Genomic DNA, 23,554 nt, shown 5'->3' on the forward strand with positions numbered 1-23,554 from the left:
TGATTCCAAAGTCACACAAATAAAACACTTTCACAACACACACAAGGTTTTCATCTCTTTCTTAGAAACTGGGCTGCATCCACAGTGTACCAAATCACAGCCATGCCCCCTCGTGTGTGTACAAGAACACAAGCACCCACAACATCACACCACCACAGGAATTTGGTGTCTGTAAGAGGGACGCAAAGTCTCTTTCTACCACATGGCCACGCATGTACAACAGGCTCATAATGCACAGGTCACACACATACAAATACAGACACACACCCTTGAGCCCTATTCCTCCTTCGCCTTCTTAACACAACACACAGTAGACAGTTTCTACTCTGAACACACAAAACGCACAGGCATGGAGAGCCATGGGTACATCTCTGTGCTTCCCTCCCACCGCCTTCTCTTGCCCCTCTCTTTTACACAGACATAGGCACACACATATACACGGAACACACGGAAGCACACACGGAAGCTCCAAGTAACAAAACCCAAATATAGTCAGTCTCTGCCTTTCTGTAACAAATAAACACACAGGCACGCGGGATCCATGCCTCCCCCGCTTTTTCTCTGTCCTCCTCCCCTCCCGCGCGCGCCCGCCCGCGCGCGCGCGTACACACACACAAACACACACATACACACACACCCCACATAAACACACGCGCAGCTGCAGCGCCCTGGGTCACACTCCGGAGCAGGCGCCAGGCAAAAGACAAAGGTCGCCGAGGCTCCCGGCGCCGCGCACCAGACGCAGCCGAGCCGCTCCCCGGGCTCTGCCTGCCCCCGAAGCGGGGCTCGGCCAGGTCCCGACCCCGCACCCCTCAACCCGAGGCCCCGCCCGCGCAGGCCTCGGGGTCTCCACGCACCCGCTCTCCCTGCCCGGCGCGCCGAGAGTTAAGGAGGCGAAGGGGCGGGGCCGAGGCCGGGCTCGGGGCGTGATTGGCTACGCGGCCCAGCCCCCGCGCCCCGCTATTGGCCTTCGGCGGGCCCGCCTCCCCCGGGCCAGGCGCCGGAGCCGCGCTCGCCCGCGGGGAGCCGAGCGCGCGGCCGGAGCGAGCAGCCGCGCCGTCCGAGGAGCGCGACCAGGAGCCGAGAGCCGGGGCCGGGCCCGGGGAGCGGAGCGGTGCGGGAGCGGAGCGCGCGAGCTATGGTGAGTGCCGCACCCGGCCCCGCCTCGACTGCCCCGGCGGCCAAGCGGCTGGGGGACTCGGCCGGGCTCGCGGGGGGCTGGGCGCGGGCTGCGGCTCTGGCTCTGAAGGCGTGGAGTCGGGGGTCGCGCGGGCTAGACTCGACTGGCCGGGCTGCATCGCCGAGCTTCCGTCGGGGGCGGCCGCGCTCAGCTTGGGTCTGGGCAGCTGGCCCCGGCCAGGTTTGGAGGGCTCAGGGTGGCCGATTCGGTCGGGGACAGTTGGTGCAATTCTAGTCTGGGGCGTCCGGAAGTCCTAGCAGGGAGTGGAGACCCCGGGCATCCGGGCTGGGTTCGATACGGAGGTCGGGCACAATCGCGGAGCGGCTGGGTCCAGTTGGACCTAAATGTCCCGGGACGCCGAGGTCTGGGGCTGAGACTGGGCTTGGGGCGTCGTGGGTGGCCGAGCCTAGCGCATTTCGGAGGGCTAGGTAGAGGTCGAAGAGCTCGGGGCTGCCTGTCCCCCTATGGCCCGAGGGGGTAGAGGCAGCTAGGTTGGCGGCTGTCAGAGACCAGGGAGTGCTTGGGGACCCTGCTTTCGGTAATCCGCTCTCCCCAACATCTCCCTATAATGGGTCCTCAGAGGAGGGGGTGTTGAGGGGGCTGGCAAGCGACACCAGGGAGAAGGGACTTGCAGGGGGGATTTCATGGGGGTTTCTGGAACCCCAGGAAAGAAACCCTTTTAGTTGAGGCTGGGTTTGTTGGGGCTGTTTTAGGGCGGGGTGTTGTCTCTGGAAGGAAACCTTGGACCTCTCAGTAATCTCTCTAGGGCCTGATGATCACTTCTGCATCATGGGGGTGGAAGCCACCTACTTCTCTTTGCTTTCCCTTGGACAGGCCCTTCTGATTCTCTCTCCTAGTCCTGTTCTGTGCCCTGTGAAGTGAGTACAGGTCACCAGGGAGGGCCTGAGGACGACATGTGCCGGTGATGATGGCTGCCAGTTCCAGGGAGATTGCTACCTCCATTTCTCTGTAATGATGCTGTCAAGCTTGAAGGGAACCAGGCAGGGACAAGATGGGACCCCTGTAGGCATGAAGAGTTCCCCACGGGTATCCCAGGACCGAACTCTGCTCCACCCAGAGCGGGCGTCCCCTCCCAAAATCGCTTTTTCCTCCTCTCTCCTCTCCCCACCAATATCTACCTCCTCCTCTGCCATTTGCCTGCCCAGAGTCAGTAATAATGAAATTGTGTCTTAGAGATACAACTGGAGCCAGCCTGCCTCCTTGGTCAGGAATCTCTCTCCTGGAATGCTCTACTTGGACAGTTCGGGTGGCAGGGAGCTCACACCCTGTGGCCTGGCCCTTGATTTAAGGTCTCTTCACAGGAGCAGAAAAAGGGGTTGAGACGTAGAAGTCATATCCTTCACTCTGCCTTCAAAGCCACCCTGATCTAAGTTACTCAGAAAGACAACTTTTTTCCCCTTAGAAACTACCAAAAAAGAGAGGGCACCTTGCCATGGAGATACTTTTCAGAGGCTTACAACCTGAGAAACCTTCCACGCTTTAGCATCAGAGAGATTCGGGTTTGAAGCCTGGCTCTCCCATGTCCCCATGGGGACTTGGATCAAGTCGAACCCTCACCTCTGACCATCAGTTTCCTCATCTGTGAGAAGAGACGAAAGGTCTTGGCTTGCAGGGGTAATGGGGGATTTGGTGAGATAACCCAGCGAGAGTGTTCGCTCCAACACAGCTTTATTTCCTTTCCCTACCATCTTAAGCTTGAGTTGGGACATTCTGTGTGACATCTAACCTGTTTGCTGGTTGGGAAGAAGGATTACAGGTTATCGTGAGGGGAGAAGAAGGAGCAGTGACACTTAGAGAACCATTCCTTTGTTCATCAGTCAATGAAGATTTATTGAACACTTACTATATGTCCTATGCTAAGGAGGGAAAACTGTCATTAACACAGCATTCGGGGAGCTTCTGCCAGTTCATAAATGTCTATAAGGATCCTCAGGCCAGATGGCATATCTCTGGGAGAGTCAGAGGTATCACACCAGGCGAGGAGTTATTCCTGACTGGAGAGATGAGAGAAAATGTCACTGAGCGGGTGACATCTGAATTGGAAAGAACTTCCAGGCAGGGGAACCTCTGTGAACAGAGGACCAGGGACATGAGTGCAACAAGGAATGCACTTGGAAAGGCCAGAAATGGTGCTTGCTTGGCACCTGGGTATGAGAGAGCCAGAAAGCAGGAGAGAGAGTAGGCAAGGGACATGCCTGGGGCCAGATGGCTGAACGCTTAGGCTGAGGGGTTGGAGCCCCACTGGGGATTGTTGACCCCCTGTGCGTGGGGGTGGGTGGGTGGGGTGGAGGATGACATCAGGCTTCCTTGGCCCCTGTCATTTTGGTTTCCCCTAAACACTAGTCCCTGTGCTCATTCCTGAGGTGAGGGTGATTCCGGGCTGCTAAAGAGTTCATTCCTCGGATCTCCTGCTTCATGGGTTTTAAACAAATCCCATGTTCGCTCCCTTCCAGCATGGCCAAGTTTCCCCTGGTCCCCGGGCTCCAAACAGGGTTCCTTTGGAGAGGAGGTGGGCTATTTTCTCATGTCCTGCCTGAATGTCCCCTATGGTCCCCAGCCCCCCATCCAGGTCTAGCCCCTCGGTGGGGAGTCAGTGCAGTTCTTAAAGGCCTCAAGTGGACACCCCAGTGCAGGCTTGGGATGAGGGTTCTGAGAAGGCTTTTGTATCTCCTGTCTTCAGTTGTCCTCATACCACCCAGCAACAGGCACAGAGAGGTGAAGGAGATTGCCCAGGGTCACACAGCAAGATAAGGTCAGAGCAGGCCCAGGGTTACCAGGAAGACAGGTTGGGGGAAAGGAGGCCCAACCCAGTGTTCCCTCTCTGCTGTTGTGATGCCTTGAGAATGTTCCTCCACACTCCAACCTAGGGGCTGAGCTTAAAGCCACGGCCAAGGGTTGGGAGTCAAGTAAGTGGCTGAGTTGAGGACAGGGGCCACTGCCTAGGTTTGAACACTGATGTACCACCAGCTTTCTGTGTGACCTTGGGTCAACTCTTTCCCCCTCTCTGCACCTCTTTTCCTACCGAGCGGAGCAGATTTGCTTCCCTGGCAGGGTATCATACGGATACAACCTAGGATCCAGTGTAGAAAAGCTTAAGAACTTGAGAAGGTGTTACTCTTTGAAGATGGGAGGCCAGCCACATGCCCCCTGCACCTGTCCCCTCGGAGGCCTGCTCCTGGCTTCCCAGAACCCCGCAGTACCCTTCTCTCTGCGGCTCAGCGTCTATGCTGGTACCTGGATCACTCAGCTTTCCTGACAATGCTGAGATTTGTGGAAAACAGGCGTGTCGTGAATCTTTGTTAACAACAAGGTAGCTGGTTTCTTAGGCAGCATGGGAGAGATCAGACCCTGTGGGGAGCAAGAAGATTTGAGTAGTCAGACGACTGTCCACAGGTGGGTTCAGCAGAAAGTTTCAGGCATTGGCCACGATGTAACCCGCTTGGCTAAAGTCCACACTTTGATGTCTACTGTGAGGGAGGAGTCATCGGCAAAGGTTTATGACTTTTCGTATTCCCACTCCATTTTTTTTTTCTTTTTTGTCAGCTAGGTAAGCACCCCGGCCATAGTCACAGTGCTGCGTTCACTCGTTCAGCAAACAAGTCTGCCTGGCATGGGACCAGGCGTCGGGGCGGCCGTCAGCCTGAAGGAGAGCGACAGATCTCTTTTCCACAGTCGGGCGGACAGGCAGATAAGGAGCAGGAAATGAAAAGGGCAACTGCAGTCACCAAGGAGACATGTGGGGAGCTGGGGAGCAGAGAGGGGAACCTCACCTGGGGATCAGACGAGGCTCCCCGAGGACGTGGCATGAAAGCCGTGGTCTCAAGAATGCGTGGTCTGAAGGGTAACTGGGATCCAGGTGGAGGGAGTCGTAGGTGAGAGATGGGACCAGACACGGAGCCTTCAGCAGTCACTGGGTCTGGAGGCTGAGAAGATGATGTGTGGGAGGCGGCCCCGAGCAGGTGCATGCAGGGAGGGGCTTGTTAAAGATCTGGGGCCTCTATCCTAAGGACACTGGGGAGCCACTCTGGAGTTCAGAGGCAGGAAGTGATGTGGTCAGACTTATGTTTTGAGATAGTCAACAGGGGTGAGGCCGGGAGCCAGAAAACCAGTTAGGAAGCAGGTGGAGTGGTCCTAGGAGAGACGATAGTGGACTAGACACTTAGTTACTGTCCCTCCTACCCCACCCAACAGCCCCATCATGCTGCCCAGCACGGGCAGCGAAGAGAGGGGAGGCGGTGGCCCCGGAGGTTGCATAAAGCCCATTCCCTGTGGACACTGACCGTCCTCCACATATTTTCATACAAACAACAGTGGAGCTCCTGGCCTCAAGGAACTTTGATCAAATGAGAAGGATGAAATTCCCACATGTCTCTAAAACCAGGTAGAATAGGATGGTGCCAACCTGGGGATACCACTCTAGAGTCACCCTTGCCATGAGTATGTATCAGGGAAGGCTTCCCAGAAGAGATGGCATTTGTGCTTCCTATGGCAAGTTAGTGAAATGGTATGTTTCCTAGGAGCCAAGTTTTAGAGAAATGAAAATATGAAGATACTCTCCTGTCCTTAAGGAATTATAATCTGTGGTGGGGGGGGAGTTTAATGAACAACCAACGCTAAGTGAACCCCTCAATCAGTGAGTGGCACTGGGGGTCTAGGGCCTCGGAGTTCTCCCCTTCCCCAGGGGTCCCCAAGAGCAGAGGTGGCAGAAAGATCCACAGCCTGTCTTGGCTCACTGACAAGCCTTGGAACAGCTCCCTCCTCCCCACAGAGCCCTTGGTGGTGGTGGGGGATCCTTTGAGGAGATGTAAACAGAGGAACAAGTTTCTGGAGAACATTCGGGAAATTAGCTAAGGGAGGATCTAACTTCAGGGCTTGGAGACAGTGAGGCCTTGGCTACTAGAGCTTAAAACCATAGCGTGCTTGTGTTCTGAACATCTGATTCACCTTCCCCATTTCATAGGTGGGAAAACTGAGGGGCAAAACGATGACCTTCCATGTGCCTGGGACTTAAAAGCAAACCTCTCTGACCTTCATGGGAACTCCAGGAAGTAGGTTTATCCCCAGCACAGAGTTGTGGAAGCTGACACTCACAGATCACTTTGGGAACTAGGGACTGGAACCAGGCAGTGAATTCCTGATTCCTTGGGATCCTGGCTTCATTCCCAAGCTGCCACCCACTTGAGCAGAAACTCTGCTGTCCCAGGAAAGCCCCCTTGGGGACAGGGAGGGCAGGACTGCCGGGCAGCGGCCAGAGGCATTGGAAGGTGACTGGGGCCGGACGTTGACCAAGCTGAAATGTTATTTTTCACATTTGCACAGCCCCTGACAGTTACCCCAGTTCTTTCCCCCCTGGTCACCAACTGTTTTGGGGTCCCACCAACAATCCGTGGCAGAGCGAGGACTGAAACCCAGGTCTGCGACTCCCAGTTCCGACGCCATCTCCCTGGTTCCTGGCCTTGCCCTGTGGGCTGCAGCAACCCCCTGCCTGAAGATGTCCCAGGCTTCCTGCCCACTGGCCCCTGGGAGCACGAGCAGCCGCCCCAGCCCAGAAGCCTCCTCCCCCCGACTCTCCTTCCCATAAGCTCCTTTTCCTCCTTGGTGGGGGACAGGACCGGTGTGAGGCCCAGCCGGGAGGGGTAGGGTTACAGTGTAAACACCATCATGTCAATATTTACCTCTGCCTGGAACCAGGCCTCCCTGCCTCCCACGCACAGCCCATCCAGGTGCACGTGGCCCGCTCCGAGGCTCTGGTCACCGAAAGCCAGGCCAAGGGGACAAATGTAGCTTCCTGGCCAAGCCCTGCCACGAACTTTATGTGTGGCTCTGAGCAAGAGCTTCCAGGGCCTTAGTTCTCCCATCTGTAGCCCCGTGGGGCTGGAACAGACCTCCTCAGGGGCGCTTTCAGCAATAACCTGCGGGATTACAGACACAGCGCTCTGGTGTGGAACATGGGCCTGAAGCAGGGCAGACCTGGGTTCAAATCCCCGTGTCTCTGCTCTCTCGCTGTGAGGCTGTGGGAAGTCACTGAACCCTGCGGAGCTTCCATTTCTTCCTGTGTAAAATAAGATCCCAACTGTGCCTACTTCAGGGGGATGTTGGTGAGGAGCCACGGATCAAACTCCAGCTCTTGGCGCAGGGTAAGAACTGAGTAAGCCGCGGTAATGGTGGTGGTTGTTATTCCAAATAAACATTTTATGATTCTCCGAGTCCAGACACTGGGTTACGTCACGTGTGAGCTGGAGCCAAGGGTGGGGTCTCTAACCTCAAGCCCTCCTGGCCCTCTGGGGGCCACGGGCTGGGTCAGGGGAGCCCAGGAGCGGAGAAAGCCCCTTGGTCAGCACCACCCCTACCCCTCACCCCCCAGCACACGGCTGCCCGGCCTCCTGGGCTCCTTCTGGTTGGGCGGAAGGCCAGGGCTGCAGTGACCTCAGAGATCTGTGGCAGTGGGGGGGTGAGGGAAGGTGGAGGGGGCGGAAGGCGGAGGAAGAAGGCATTTCCTAAGCAGCTCTTTCACAGAAATCCAGCCCACGCTCACTGTTCCCTTAGGCCCTGGGGAGGTGGCGGCTGCGTGGGGACCAGTGACCTCGCAGTGTGGGCTGAGGAAGGCAGGGAGGTGGGGACTGCTCCCTCCCTTTCTGCCATGTCCCTTTGGACGCAGTCCCCTCTCTGAGCTTCGTTTTCCTCCCTCTGACGTGGAGATATTGGGGCCTCTTCTGGACAGTAGTTGCAAGCATTAGTCACCTGCTGTTCCCGAAGAAGCCAGCTCTGTCCCTGACACACAGCGGGGCCCCGGCGACACCAGCTGCTCTCACGGTCGTCCTGTTCGGCAGGGCTGTGGGCTTCCTCAGGGCAAGACCGGGCATCTTCTAAGTCGTGTAATTTCCTTAAGTAAGATGCACACGTCTTGTGCTGCTGTTTTTACAAATGTATAGCCCTGTATAACCGCCACCTAGAGCAAAACCTAGAACACTTCCACCTCCCCAGAAAGTTCCCGGTGCCCCTTTCCATCTCTGTCTGCGACAGGTGGCTGCTGATCTGCTTTCTGTCACCCTGGTTTCTCCTGGTTTTGAACTTTATCGGATGAATTCAAAGTATGTCCTCTTGGGTCTGGTTCCCTTCAGCTTCAGTCAACAGTGAACAGTTTTCCGTTGGCCCACGTCATTGCGTGTTCCAGAATGTGCTCTGTTGCAGGCATCCCACTGGGCAGATGCACACGTATGGACGACGTTCCTGTCTGGGCAGCTGTGACATTCCCGTGTGTCTCTTGGTGGGCCTACGCACGCGTTTCTCACGGGTGGGTCTGGGGAGGGGGCCTGCTGGGTCTGAGGGTCTGTGTGTCTTTCACTCTCGGAGAAACTACCAGGTGTTTCTCCAGGGAGGTGTCCATTTGCTGAGTATTGCTTGGGAAATTGCTCGCCTCTACTGACAGGCCCAAGGTCTAGCCTCGAGTAGACTCCTGACGAATCTTTTCTGAAAGAAGGAAGAAATTTGAGACTTTTCTTTGTCTTAGGGCTTCAGATGCACTCTGCTGGCCCTGCCCCTGCCCTCGGGGCCTGGCAGCTCTGGGACTGGCACTCTTCCTAGAACCTGTGCTCTGGGTCTCACTTGTCATTTCTCGGGGCAAGGAAGGGTTCTTGGATCTGGAGACCCCAGGCTGTGAGGCTTTACCAGTCTGTGCGACTTTAAATCCCTCCCTTGCCCTGGTCCTCAGTTTCCCCTTCTGCACAACACTGGGTGGTTTGAAGGTTATGCTTCTTCACCTCTAGGGTTGTGCCTGCCCCACTCGTGAGCCCCAGCTGCCCTGTATCTCTGAGGAGGGGGCACTGAGGAAGTAGACAGGCCCTTCCTTCTTGGTACCCTTGCTAAGTGCCTCACTGTGAGTTGGTCCTCTCTGGGCGAGAGCCCCCTGAAGTGGGCCCCTGGCCATGGGAGTCTCTTCCATGGAGGCCTGGCAGAAATGGCCTGGGTATCAGGCAGACCTGGGTCTCAATCCTGCCACTTCCTTGCTGTGTGACATTGGGCAAGTCAGTATACCTCTCTGAACTCCAGCATCCTCACATGCAAAATGAGGTCCCAGCTCATTGTAGGAACCAAAGTGGATGGAGTAGCAAAATCCCTGAGCAGATGCCCTGGAGGAGAGGGACTGTGCAGGCAACCCAACCAACCAGAAGGATCACTTCAGAGAAAGAAAAGAAAACCGAGTGATGTAGTGGTGAGTTAGCTGAGAGGTAGAGAGGGAACTACTCAAATGGGTCAGCAGGGAAGGAGGTGACATTGAGCCGAGTCCTGAAGGATGAGGAGAGGGCAGCTGGGCAAAGATGTGGGGCAGGAGAGTTCTGAGCAGAGGAAGAACAAATGCAAAGGGCCTGAGAGAGGGATGTGGGTTTGGCATGTTTTGGGCAGCAAGAAGCCTGCTGTGGCTGGACAGAGGGAGCAGGGGAAAAGGGGCCAGGTCGTGCAGGGCCTTGTCAATCATGGGGACAGGGGCTGGGGGAGTTGACATTTTGGTCTGAGAGTGATGGGAAGCCGCTCGCTGCAGGGCTCCAAGCAGGGAGATGACTGGTTTAGGTTTTGCCAAGGCTCTGGCTGCTGTGCAGAGGATGAACTGCAGGGGGCAGGAGCGAGGCAGGGAGGCTGGTGGCAGGTGAAGAGGGAGCCGGATCTTAGTGCTTTTTTTTTTTTTTTTTTTTTTTTTTTTAAAGATTTTATTTATTTATCAGAGAGAGAGGTGGCGAGAGAGCGAGCACAGGCAGACAGAATGGCAGGCAGAGGCAGAGGGAGAAGCAGGCTCCCTGCTGAGCAAGGAGCCCGATGTGAGACTCGATCCCAGGACGCTGGGATCATGACCTGAGCTGAAGGCCGCTGCTTAACCAACTGAGCCACCCAGGCATCCCGATCTTAGTGCTTTTGACCTGTCCTGAGGGGGAGGCTTGTCTCACTCCAGGATCTGGGATGTTAGCAGCCACTTCAGAGGATGGGAGAGAGGGAGACAGGACATCCCAGATGCCACAGGACGTTCCGGCCACAGAGCTTGGTGGGCGAAAATTGCCTTTGGAGCCCAGCAAAGGTTTTTGTCCTAAAACCTCCACTTGAACTTGACCTTCCAGAGTGAGCTCGGGATTCCCCCAAAGTGGCCACATTCCCACCACCCCAGGCCACGGGGACCCAGAGAAATGGGCCAGAAGGGCACAGAGCCAAAGCCTGCTTCCCCTACTTCCGCACACCCTGGAGAAGTGAGGGCAGAGGAAGTGGTGTCTGCGAGGGGTTGCCCGGCCCCTCTGCCCTCTGGGCTCCTGCTCCCACCGCCCAGCTCGAGGGAATCCTGTGGCTTTGCGGTTCTGGGTGTCCTGGCTGGTTGGGATCACGAGGCAGCCAGAAGGCGGCAATACTTCATGTTTTTCTGCGGGCATCCTGCAGGGCTTCCTGGAGTGGTGGGTGGGGAGAGGGCAAGAGGTCATGGCGGTTCTCAGAGTCACAGAAGGCTGAAGTGGAAGCGCGACTTAGATGTCATCTAGACCAACCTGTTCCGGGAAGACAAAGCCTCTGAAAGGAAAGGAAATTTGCCTGAGGCCACACAGAGAGTTAGAAGCGGGACTTAGACCCTGGTCTCCTGGACCAGGGAGATAGAGTGTTCTTTCTGGTTAAGATGTGGGTTTCAGGGTGCCTGGGTGGCTCAGTGGGTTAAAGCCTCTGCCTTCAGCTCAGGTCATGATCCCAGGGTCCTGGGATCGAGCCCCACATCGGGCTCTCTGCTCATCAGGGAGCCTGCTTTCCCTTCCTCTCTCTCTGCCTGCCTCTCTGCCTACTTGTGATCTCAGTCTCTCAAATAAATAAATAAAATCTTAAAAAAAAAAAAAAAAAGATGTGGGTTTCAGAGCCAGACAGACCTGGGTTCTTGTACCAGCTACATGACCTTGGGCCAGCGACTCTCTCTGAGCCTCCGTTTCCCCCACCCTGCAGAAGGGGGTAATAGTACCATCTTTCTCATGATGGTGTTACATTGAAATGATTCTTGTAAGGCTGTGTAAAGCTCGTAGGAGGGTGTGTACAGTAGGTCCTCGGTAATGGGTGCCGTCATCAACATTATTACTGTTGTGGTTCTGTCGCTCTAAGCCTTGTGTCGTGCTGGAAAGAATATCTGGGACTAGCCTTCATTTGTGCTGATTTCTGGTTCTGGTCAATGTGCTGAAGCCGGGGAGGTGAGGAAATTGCCTTCATCAGCCCGCCCCATGGCTGCTTGCTTATTTTACTTCCCCAGATTGTTGGGAGACCCTTAAACAAGGTCCTTAACTGCCAGCCCCAACACACACACACACACACACACACACACACACACACACACACACACACACACACGTGTGGCTCAGGTGGGCTGGAGCGATTGTGTCTGCCTCCAGCCCGAGTAAGGGGCAGACAGGAAAGGCCGGCCTAGCAGGGAATGCTGCCTGACTCCCCACCTTCTGCCTCCGGTCCCTGCACTCACTAACTCCCGTACGTCCAGTGTGGCCTGAGGCTTAAGAGCAGGGGCTGTGGTATTGACTTGAACTTGAACCCAGGATCCACCACTTAGGTGTCCTGTAAAGGACCTTTCAGCAGGGAAATTTTCCTCTCTGAGGCTTTGGCTTCCTATCTGTGAAGTGGGGGTAACAACCACCTGCCTGGGTGATCACTAAAATGAGAGCTAATAAGATTGGAGCCTGTCGGGTGCACATTCAGGGCTCGACTCCTAGAGATGGGGGTGTCACTGATAACAGCAGCAGGCCGGCTCCTCTTTCCACAGCTGGTCTTAGACATTTTCTTGACCAACTCCCGCCTGTCTTGCGTTGCCCCAGCTGCCTTCACTTCCCACCCCGGACTCCCTTTGTCAGGGCACAAGTCACTTTAGGTGAGCCTTCCCACCCTGTCAACGCCTCCCTGCATGAGCACGGATCCAGAGCTAGAGCTCCGGGACCAGCCTGCGTAGGTCTGAGTCCCAGCTCTGCCGCTTACCCAAGCAACCTCATGCAGAGTCCTTAATTCTTCACCTTTGCCTCTGCCTGAGGAAAATGGAACAATAATAGTACCAAAACTCATAGAGTTGTTTATTTTTTTTTTAAAGATTTTATTTATTTATTTGACAGAGAGAGAGAGAGATAGCACAAGCAAGGGGAGCAGCAGGCAGAGGCAGAGAGAGAAGCAGGCTCCCCACTGAGCAAGGAGCCCCATGCCGGACTCGATCCCAGGACCCTGGGATCATGACCTGAGCCAAAGGCAGCTGCTTAACCAACTGAGCCACCCAGGCGTCCCTCATAGGGTTGTTTATAAACAAGCAGTGTAATTCTTGTAAAGTGTAGGATCCGTGCCTGCCGTATGGGGAGTGCCTAGTGTCTGTGAGCTGATTTTTCTTTCTAGATGGGAGTTCTAGCAGAGCCCTTGCCTTTTCCTCTCTGTATTCCCAGCTCCTGGTGGGATCAGGAGGGATTTGGGGAGTCTCTAGGGATGTATGCTTCGGGCAATAGGTACTTAACCTCACCAGTGAAAGGGGCCTCCCTGGAAGGACTGTGCTTGGAGCCTCAGTCAAAGACTCAGGTTACATGGTGAGCTTGTTTATTTGGAAGACATTCCCGCCACTCTGCTCTGTGTCAGCCTGTGCTGGGAGAACGTGCAGACAGAGCTGTTCTGAGCGAGCCCACAGTCCGTGGTGAGCCCAGGAGACGGGGCTCTGCTGTGGTTAGAACGTAATCAGCACAGGGCTGGGCATGCTGCTTCTGAGGACTTTCTGGGGCCACTGACGCCCAATGAGTCCTTGGGGGGAGAGGATATAATCACTTCTGCCCACATTAGGGTTTTCTCAATAATCTTTTTATTTTTTCCTGCCAGCAGTGTTTCCCAGGCTTAGCTATTATTACGTGATGATAACGGTGTTCGTGGCGTTATTTGCTGTGTGTCAGGAATAGAGCTAAATGTTTTATGTTATAAATTCACCTAGTCCTCACGTCAACCCTATGAGGTACTTATTAACCCTGTTTTACAGGGGAAACTGAGGCACAGAGAGGCAATGTATTGCTCTCAGTCAGTAAGCCGCAGAGGAAGATTTGAACCCCAGGCAGTTTGGTCACAGAGCCCAGGTTCTTACTGACGACGCTAGAATTGCTTCATCTAGAACTGACTTTTGGGGCGCCTGGGTGGCTCAGTGTGTTAAGCCTCTGCCCTCGTCTCAGGTCATGGTCTCAGGGTCCTGGGATCGAGCCTTGCTTGCATCAGGCTCTCTGCTGAGCGGGGAGCCTACTCTCTGCTTTCCTCCCCACCTCCGCCTGTCTCTTGTGATCTACTTGCAATCTCTCTCTGTCAAATATATAAATAAAATCCTAAAAAAAAAATCATTATTTAGAACTGACTTTTCCCCACAGTCCTTAGGACCAGGCAGGCTCACAGACTCTGAGCATTTCACCTTCCGTGGGAGTCTTTGTAGTCAGCACAGGTGGAGAAGTGAATATTAGGTCTTTCTGTACAGGCTTCCTTACACATCAGCTCTGGGATGAGCAGGTTCAGACCTTCAGGAGAGAGGCATCTGGAAGTTAAACTCCTAGAGAATAAAGGGTCTCTCTCCGGGAGAGGAACAGGGAGTAGAGTAGGAGGCATTTACTGGGGGAAGGGAAGGGAACCAAGAGGGCTGAGAAAGTTGGAATTCAGACTGAATCAACATTTAGCTGAGTACATTCTTTGTGGCAGATGTGAGGGTGCCCTCCAGGAGCTCCCAGGTCTGTGGGAAAGATAGACAAGTCAACAGGTAAATTCCTGAATAGTATTTGAGTGTGTGGGCAGGAGCCTTTGAGGGCCAGAGAAACAGATGACTAAGTTGGCCCCAGGAGATGATACTGAAGTTTGGGTCTTTTTTTTAAAAAGATTTATTTATTTGAGAGAGAGAGAGCATGAGCAAGAGAGGCAGAGGGAGAAGAAGAGAGACTCTTAAGCAGATTCTGCACTGAGCCCAGAGCCTGACATGGGGCTCGTTCTCATGACCCTGAGATCAGGGCCTGAGCCGAAATCAGGGGCGGAACACTCCACCGATTGTACCACCCAGGCCCCCCATTTGGTTGGGTCTTGAAGGATGGGTAGGAGTTTGCCAGCCAGGTAGAGCCAGTAGTGGCAGAGCCAGAATTTTAACTGGAACAGTCTTGTCTTCAGTCTCACCATGTAACCCCTTCTTCTGCTCCTCGCAAACCTGGCTGACAGCAAGGGCTCCTGGGGGTTGGCCGGCCTCTCAGAGAGGGTCTCCGCCTTCTCTAGGTGGCCAGGAGTTGTGGTGTGTGAGGATGACACACACCTTCCACCTCCAGAGCCCTTGTGGCAGCTGAGGAGGCACGGGAGACAGTGAGACGCTTCCTGTTGGGGTTTTCACCCTCCCCCCTTCTCCCGCCTAGCACCTGAAATGTAGTTTGCATAAGGCACTTCCTCAGATCATCCCAACAACCCTGGCCGGTGGAGGTTGTTTATCACGATTTTAAAATTGAGGAAGGTGACTCAGAGAGGTCGGGGTCCCTTACCTGAGGTTCCACAGCTAAGCAAATGCATGCAAGAACCAGAATTTATACTTTGATTTGGCAAATCCCAAGGCCTAGGCTCATGTTTTTTGTTTTTGTTTTTGTTTTTCTTTCAAGATTTTATCTAAATTCAAATTAGTTCACATATAGTGTAGTATCAGGGGTAGAATTTAGTGATTCATCAGTTGCATAGAGCACCCAGGGCTCATTCCACTACGGGCCTTCCTTCATGCCCATCCCCTAGTTACAACCCCCCCCACTTCACAGCCACCTTCCTTTGTTCCCTAGAGTCAAGAGTCTTTTTTTTTTTTTTTTTTTTAAAGATTTTATTTGTTTATTTGACAGAGATCACAAGTAGGCAGAGAGGCAGGCAGAGAGAGAGAAAGAAGCAGGCTCCTTGCTGAGCAGAGAGCCCGATCTGGGGCTCGATCCCAGGACCCTGGGATCATGACCTGAGCCAAAGACAGAGGCTTAACCCACTGAGCCACCCAGGCTCCCCGAGTCAAGAGTCTCTTATGGTTTGCCTCCCTCTCTGTCTCCATCTTACTACATTTTTCCTTCCTTTCCCCTATGTTCCTCTGTTTTATTTCTTAAATTCCACATTTGAGTGAAATCAGAGGATATTTGTCTTTCCCGGGCTCATGTTTTGAAGCTGTTAGGAAGCATATCTGTTTACGATGAACCATGTGCTTTTCTGGAGACAGATGCCCTGACCCCATCCCGATAACCTCTGGACTTAGAGTCAGGGCACCCAGGACTTCCAGGTTAGTGGCAACAGCAGTAAGATTGCGTTGGTTGCCATGCTTCTCGGCCTTGAGTGTGCATGAAAATCATCAGAGTTTCTGCAAATGCAAATTTCACTGCCCTTGCCCCAGACTTTCTGATTCAGTAAGTTTGGAGGGGGTGTAGGAACCTAACATTTCCGACAGACTCCCTGATTCTGATGCTGGTGGGCCACGGCTCACACTTTGGAAATCCTGGTTTATTACATACCTGCTCTGGGCTCAGCATTGTCATGGGATTTTCTTTTGTCATGTCAGCCATCAGAACATCACTGGGTAGAAACTGAGGCAAAAGGAGGCGGGGAGTTCTGAAAGACATTTCTGTCAGTCCTAATGAAGACACTGGTAACCAGTCTGTCTAAAGCATTATCTAAACCTTCAGAGTAACAGGACCGGGGGCACCGGCCTGGCTTGGTTGGTAGAATGTGTGACTCTAGATCTTGGGGATGTAAGTTTGAGCCCCACGTTGGGTGGAGAGATTATTTAAAAGAAAATCTTGGGGCACCTGGGTGGCTCAGTGGGTTAAAGCTTCTGCCTTCGGCTCAGGTCATGATCTCAGGGTCCTGGGGTCGAGCCCCACCTCGGGCTCTCTGCTCAGCAGGGAGCCTGCTTCTTCCTCTCTCTCTGCCTCTCTGCCTACTTGTGATCTCTGTCAAGTAAATTAAAAACAAAAAAATTAAATTTTTTTTTAAAATAAAAAGAAAATCTTGGGGTGGCTCAGTGTGTTAAAGCCTCTGCCTTCGGCTCAGGTCATGATCTCAGGGTCCCGGGATTGAGCCCCGCATCGGGCTCTCTGCTCAGCGGGGAACCTACTTCCACCCCTCTCCCTGCCTGCTTCTCTGCCTACTTGTGATCTCTCTCTCTCTCTGTCAAATGAATAAAGAAAATCTTAAAAAAAAAAAAAAAATCTTAAAAGGGGGGTGGGTGGGAGGGGCTGGTTCAGCCCAGGCTGGTGGTAATGGCGAGGGAGAGGCAGAGACACTGAAGGAGTAGAGCCGATGAGGATTGACTGGGCTGGGGCTGGGGACCCGGCCCAGTGCTTTGACAGGTGAGAACAGAGCGTACAAAGTTGTGTGAGCTGCTCTGGGTCTGGGTCATAGCTCAGTATCAAAACTCACATCCCAGGCCTCCCGTGAAACTCTTGACTCAGGGCCCAGATTCCCGCAGCCACACCTGCAGAATTCTTCCAGGCCTTCTGGTGTCTGGACCCCCTCCCCGCAACCCCTCCCCGAAAGACTGGTGGCTTCTAGGGAGGGGGATGCTTCATGTGCACACATTCTGTCTTTGAAACAGCTGGGGGTGGGGAGGGGCTGTACTCTGACCTCCAGATTCTTTCTCTGTGACCTCTGCACTGAGGCCCTCCCCAGGCTTTGAAGGAGTCCACAGAAGTGGGCCTGGGGGGGTGGTGGTTGGAACAACTCCACACAAGCAGCCCCTCCCTGGGCTCTTAGGAGATGCCCTGCTGTGGAGAGAAACGAGCCACAAGAAAGCCTGGGCCTAGTCGTTGCCCAGTGCCATCTCCCCAGAAGCAAGGGGACACCCCTTCCTCCAAACCTCTTGAAGTGGAAACGGTCCTACCGTTTGCAGGCTTCTGTTTTCTTCCCCCAGTTAAGCTTGTCTGGCAAATACGACCACGGAGATGTTCACTGAAGGGAATTTCTAGCTCTGCAGGCCTCTCCCTGCCTCCCACCCTGGCCTGAACACTCGGCTCCTGGGATCCAAGACAGCTCTAGCACCCCGTCATGAAACTCAACCCCTCTGAGCCCCCATTCTTCTTAGAATTTGGAGTCGCTTTGGGCTCCTTTTTCCTTACCAGGTTCTAGAGCCCACTCACCTCACTCTTCTCCCCGGGCATTGCCCCAGACCTTGGACCTGGGCCCGATCCCTCTGTGGGGACTGGCTCCCCTGCTCTCCTGGAGACCAGCCCTCGCTCCGCCCCCACAGTCTCCTGGGGTTCTGTGTCTCCCCCAGTGACCCGGCCTTTCTCACCCTGCCACTCAGTGGGCACTCAAGAGATGCGCTCTCCTCCTCCTGCCACACCCCCTCCCCCACCACCCAGCCCAGCTCCTCCCCTTTGTGGCCCCCGCCTTAGCTTGGGCGGGACGCTCCCCCGCATGGGTATTTTTGCTCAGGGAGGAGTGTGCTGTGTGGCTGCCGAGCCTGGAAAGCCGCTATTGTTGGCTCAGAACATCGGATGGAAGAAAGATGAGGGCCGAGAAGGGGCAGGGGCAACATTCAGTGCTACCGGCTCAGCCCCCTGGTCCTGGTGCATCAGGGTGAGGCAAGTTTAGGACAAGTCTAAGAAGGTTCCCTTCCCACAGTAGGGAGCTCGGTTCTGGAAATCATGGCGCTGGTGTGAAATGGGCAGCGGGTTTGGAAATGAGGTGGGTTGGTGTACGGGCCACTAGCGGCCTCACAGAGAAGCCAGGAGTTCCCAGTACTGGGACCCCTTTATAACTCTTTCTAACACCTGTTCTCAGGGTTCCCTGACCTGGAACCACAGTTTAGGGAGCATCCACTTTGAGCCAGGCGCTGGGGTGAACAGCACATGTGTTGACTCATTTTCTTGGAATTGATTCTCAAGGGATGGGTCCTGTTGTGTCCCCATTGAACAGATGAGGACGCTGAGGCCTGGTGAGGCCACACACTGCTTAGAGATGGCGGAGCCAGTGTTCTGGCTGACTCCAGAATCAGAGTTTCTTGTTGGCTCCTATGAAGGGTCCCACATCAGGGTGGAGGCGGGGTGTGCTTCGGGCTCAGAAGGGCCAGGGATGAGAGAAGGCCAGCCAGGCAGAAGGTTGCCCTGGAGCCCCATGCAGGGGTCCTCCTGGAGGGGAGCAGGTGGCACCCTCGGGACAGCAGGCAGCTGGCAGCATGCAGACACTCATGTCGCTACTTTCTTTCTTTCTTTCTTTCTTTTTTAAGATTTTATTTATCTATTTGACGGACAGAGATCACAAGTAGGCAGAGAGGCAGGCAGAGAGAGAGAGGAAGGGAAGCAGGCTCCCTGCGGGGCTTGATCCCAGGACCCTGGGATCCTGACCTGAGCCGAAGGCAGAGGCTTTAACCCACTGAGCCTCCCAGACACCCTCATGTCGTTACTTTCATTCTGACTATTACTTCTCTCCCCTGCAGGGGAAGTCCTCAAGGGCAGAGATGCTGTCTTGCACACTTGCGGTCAGCGCGTGCCCAGTGAAGGATGAGGATGAGCGGAGGAGGGCGCGGCCTCACAGGGCTGAGATAAGGCGGGGCCCGGGATGGGGGCCAAGCCATCCTGTGGCCAGCTGATGGTTCGTGTTGTCACTGGGGACACATTTCTATGTGTCTAATGCCAGCTAATGGAGAAGTAGCACTGAATATATAAAATTTCACTTTGCCGTCAGTTCCCACCCCCCAGCTCATGTAGGATGTGCTGCTTTAAAGAACAAAGCCCAGAACAAAGATGGAAGTGAGCATTCGTGCTGGTGATCTCTGATCCAGCCATTGAAGAGATTGCTTCATAGGAATCGCTTTTTCCTTCTTTGGTGATTTGTGAGTTCGCTTGCTGTCCCCAGGTAGCCGTGAGTCAGCCAGAAACCTCGTTCAGGAAAGTCCAGAGGAATTTTCTTCTCTACCAAGTTCCATGTGAGCAACGCTGGGCGACACCCAGTGACACGCTCAAGGGTGGGTCAGGAGAGCCACTAGCCGCTTGTCTCTGCCGTCTCTGTGTCTGTCTGTCGCCTGCCTTCCTGGGGCCCAGAGCCGCCTCAGCCCGAGCAGGCCGATTCGTGACCGTCGGGCTCCCCCAGCCTGACTCAGCCCAGCCCCGGCCTCTCTGGGGAGATGTGAGTCATTTCTTCAAGGCTGAAATGCTTCTCGTTATGTGGGAAGAGAGAGGAAGGGTTCGGGGGTGGGGAGACCCCCCCCCTTTCAGTCTCCTCCAACCTTGTTTCTCAGCCATGAGGAGTGCCCTAGCTGTGGATGGAGGGGTCCCAGGGTGATTGTTGGTGGGGACAGCTGGACGTGGTTAACTCCGTAAACCGCATCCCCTCAGCCGTCCGGGTCACTCTAGACAGAGCTGTGTGGGGCTGAGCTGGTGGAGGGTCCCTCCCCTTGACAAGTGCTGGTCCTCCTCCCCCTTCCTCTGCCCACCCAGCACCTTGGCAGGGGGCCATGGTGTGCTGGCCCATTTCACCCCTTAACCTCTTGAGGCTGATCAAGTGAAGAAGGTGCCTGAAGAGGGGGGGCGGCCAGCACCCCCTACTGAGGAGTTGGAAGGGACTGAAAATCTGGCTTCAGCAAGGGAGTGAGCGGTGGGCTTGATCAATTAGTGATGAGCCAGGGCCCAGGGAGGGGCGGCGGGGCGCCCCCAACCACCCTCCTCAGACAGGAATGAGGGGCCTGCCTCCAGTCTAATACCCTCCCCCAGGGCGCCCATGTTTTTCAAGGTGACCTTTACTCAACTGTTTTTACCTCTTTGAGGCTCGTTTTCTCATCTATAAAACAGGGCAAAGAAATACCACCCAGAGGTGTGAAAAATAAATGAGAAACCATCTGCAAAGCAACCTTATTTCCTTTCTTAGGTGTCACCTTCCCAGCCACCCCTGTGACAGATGTCCTCCCTTCCCGTTTTCTGTCCACCTCCATCCTCACACCACTTGATTTTTCTGTCGCACTTACCACATTCTACAGACTCCCTGTTTTACTTACTCATTTTCCTCTGTCCCCTCCCATTGACATAGAAGGATTTGGGACTGTCTTGTTCCCTGTGGGTCTGCCTAGGACAACGCTGGCACGTGGGGGGCACATAAACATTTGTCAAAAGAATGAATGTGGGTCTCTGCACAGTGTCTACCTGCTTGTAGGGCCACAGAGCTTGTGATTCCCCTGCCTCCGCCTTCTCTCCTGGTAGCTTATCCACTCTTGAGGCTTCAGGCTTCCTTTCTGTTTGTTTTATTATTTTTTAAAGTAACCTTCTGCTCAAAATGTGGGGCTTACACACATGACCCTGAGTTCAAGAGGCGCCCCCATGCTTAATTTTCATATCTGGGCTTTTCATACCAGTACATGGACTGCCCTGGGGAATTTATTCCCTGGGGAATATATCCCCCTGGGGAATACAGCAAAATCAGAAGGTACTATCTGGGGATAGAATGTAGAATTGGCATGAATTTTAATTTTATTTTACTTTATTTTGTTTTGTTTTTAAGTAGGCTCCATGCCTAGTGCAGAGCCCAAAGCAGGGCCTGTACTCGGACCCTGACACCAAGACCTGAGCCGAGAGTCAGACGCTTAACTGACTGAGCCACCCAGACATCCCCTGGCATGAATTTTTGGATTAAAAAACATGGGGTTTCGATGAAGGCTCTTCTTTGTGTCCTGAGATCTCCGTGGGTACGGATTCTCTCTCCGGGAGCCTTTGGGAAAGTGTGAGGAGACCTGGATTTGGAAATGACCCCAGCCTCGGAGCCTCCTGTCGGGGATTTCAGCAAACACGGATGATTCCCATTACAGAGCAGATCCACTCTGCAGAGTGACTCCCCTTCCCTTTTATTTTTTATTTTTTTCAAGATTTTATTTATTTATTCATGAGGGATACAGAGAGAGGCAGAGGGAGAAGCAGGCTCCCTGCTGAGCAGGGAGCCCAATGCAGGCTCCATCCCAGGACCCTGGGATCATGACCTGAGCTGAAGGCGGATGCTTAACCGACTGAGACACCCAGGTGCTCCCAACTCCCCTTCTCGACGCCCACCACCTTGTACCCCTGTCTTTTTCTTGGGCGAGTGAATCCGTGGGACCAGGAATCTTGAAACTTTTTTTTCTTTTTTTAAGATTTTATTTATTTGACAGACAGAGATCACAAGTAGACAGAGAGGCAGGCAGAGAGAGGGAGGAGGAAGCTCTCTGCGGCCCCAGTCGCTCTATGCCCGTTCATAGAGCCCTGCGTGCTGCTTGGGTTTCAGCAGTCCTTGGCGTGGAGGGCAGCATGTAGGGCACCATGTCACATTTTGTCCTCGTGTTGCCCTAGCTCCCTCTCGTCTGTGGCAGTTTCCCAGACTCTCCTTGTTTCTCACGACCTTGGCCGCCTTGAGAAGCACTGGGCAGGGGTTCTGTAGGGTTTGTGCTGCGGCCCACCTGTGATGCCTTCCTCCCTGTCCGCTGCATGTTGGAGTGGTCCCCAAGGCCACTGCCTCTTTCCTTGGCCCCGGAGCCCGCCAGGCCTCCAGCTTCCGTGCTGCCCTTCCCCGGTGAAGGCCCCCTCCTGCCTCCCAGACCTGCCTGCCTTGCTGGCCTCCGTCAGGGACACCACCAAGCACAGGGGCCTCAGTGGAATTCGAGGTGGCGCCCAGACATGTCCTTGACCTAGTTCTATCGATAGTCAGCCTCCCTCCCCCTTCCTCTTACTTGCTGGCCCCTATGGGCGCCTTTTCCTAGACTAAGTCAGAGCCTCCTCCCTGGCCTCCCTGCCTCCAGCCTTGCCCTCCTACCTTTCCTCCTCACTGCAGCCGCAGCCATCTCTCTGAAACACAGCGCGAGCCTGTTGCTGTACTGCTTCAAAACCTTCCATTGCTCCCCATTACCCTGGGAGCAAGTCAGACTCCTTCGTAGGAACTCTGTGGTGTTCCGGGCCTATTTCCTTGCCCGGTCCTTGTGTATTTCTCCAGCCACATCTCTGGCTGCCCCTGGCCTGTGCTCCCGGCTTCAGCTGAACAGACTGCTGCCCCAACCCCCCCGCCCCCCAACCCGGGCAGCCTACACTGCATTCCACCTCCGCCCCTTTGCACAAGCGCCTTTTGCTGTCCCTTTCCTGCCATTAGGAAGTGAGTTCCATGATTGTAGAGACCTTATCTGGCTTGTTTGCCTCTTCCCCGCAGTACAGTGGGCAGGGTCTGGCACATAGTAGGCACTTGATAGATACCTATTAATGGGAGGAAAGCATGGGGCGAGTTGCTCTTTATCTGATAAACTCAGACAGGCATGAAGTTGCGGCAGTGACTAAGGTCGGGAGGTCCTGGTGCTACGCTGGTAGCCAGAGGATTTGACCTGGTAAAGGTAAGGGGGGGGATTTGACCTATAAAGGTCAGAGGGGGCTTTAGATCACTCACTGTGATCTGAACGAGAAGTGATATTCACTGGCTGGGAGGGGAGGAACGTTCCAGGCACAGGGAACAGTGTGTGCAATGGCCCTGGCGCCTAAGGGAACAGGAAGAACTAAAGGAAAAGCAGAGTGGCCAGGGGGCCTAGGGTAGAGTGGACGTTTTGAAAAAAGGCTCAACAGGATGGGAGGGGCTCTGGCCCAGGCTCTGGGATGCTTGTAGTTTATCTTTATTTTTGGAGCAGTACGGGGCCATTGGATGGAGTTAGAGCGAGAGTGGGGGGGGGGGTGGGAGAAGACAGGAAGAATGGTGATTGTGTCCTTGTGTCCACACTGCGCAACTGTACAAGTCTTATAGACTGTATGAGCTCATCTACTGTCTGTGCAAGTGAGGGAAGAACCTCCTACTTTGCAGGGTCATTCAAGGGATGAAGTGCGGTAAATGCAAAGCCTTTTACCCCGTCACGGTGCACAGTTGGCTGCCTGATAAATATCACGCTTCCAGCCCTGGCACACAAGCCGAGAGAGCTACTGACAGGCCCTGGTTCACAGCTCAGCCATCCCCTTGGCTCGGGGTCCTGCCCCGTGCTTCCCTTCTTCCCTTTGGTCTCAGCAGGCCAGGGCTATTCCTACTGGCACCCCCTGGCCTCTGCCCTGTAAGGAGGGCAGTGCCCTGTTGTCCCTCCCAAACCAGGCCCACCTCGGGCTCTGACCAGCAAGACACTGGGATCCGGAGCCTGCCGGGACCGGCAGGGTGGAAGGGTTGTTCTGGTAACTCGCCGATCTGCCCCACCCGGCCCACCTGGTCACTCACTCTGCAGTGGCGATGGCCTCCATCTCCCCGGGGCCCTGCGGTAGATGCTGGGTAGCCATCACCCTGTTCGAGCCCCGGCCAGTCATACAGGTGCCGGTCAGGCAGCGTCTGCTTTTCACGGATGAAGATACTGAGGCCCAAAGAGGTGACATGGTATCT

The 23,554-nt window shown here is 54.6% G+C and overlaps 1 protein-coding gene across 3 annotated transcripts in view; it reads left to right on the forward strand.

Moving 5' to 3' along the window:
• The first annotated feature begins 1,003 nt into the window (after nt 1–1,003).
• Nucleotides 1,004–23,554, forward strand: part of ECE1 (endothelin converting enzyme 1) — a 116,270-nt gene continuing 93,719 nt past the window's right edge. For 2 of the 3 annotated variants that reach the window (XM_032303671.1, XM_032303673.1), the window contains exon 1: nt 1,004–1,141. In XM_032303671.1, coding sequence (XP_032159562.1) covers nt 1,139–1,141 — 3 coding nt within the window. In that variant the 5' untranslated portion in view covers nt 1,004–1,138. Of the gene's footprint in view, nt 1,142–7,278; nt 7,339–23,554 lie in introns of those variants that run through there. The other variant, XM_032303670.1, reaches the window with a different exon arrangement.

Source organism: Mustela erminea, chromosome 10, assembly GCF_009829155.1.
Source record: "Mustela erminea isolate mMusErm1 chromosome 10, mMusErm1.Pri, whole genome shotgun sequence".
Lineage (NCBI taxonomy): Eukaryota > Metazoa > Chordata > Mammalia > Carnivora > Mustelidae > Mustela > Mustela erminea.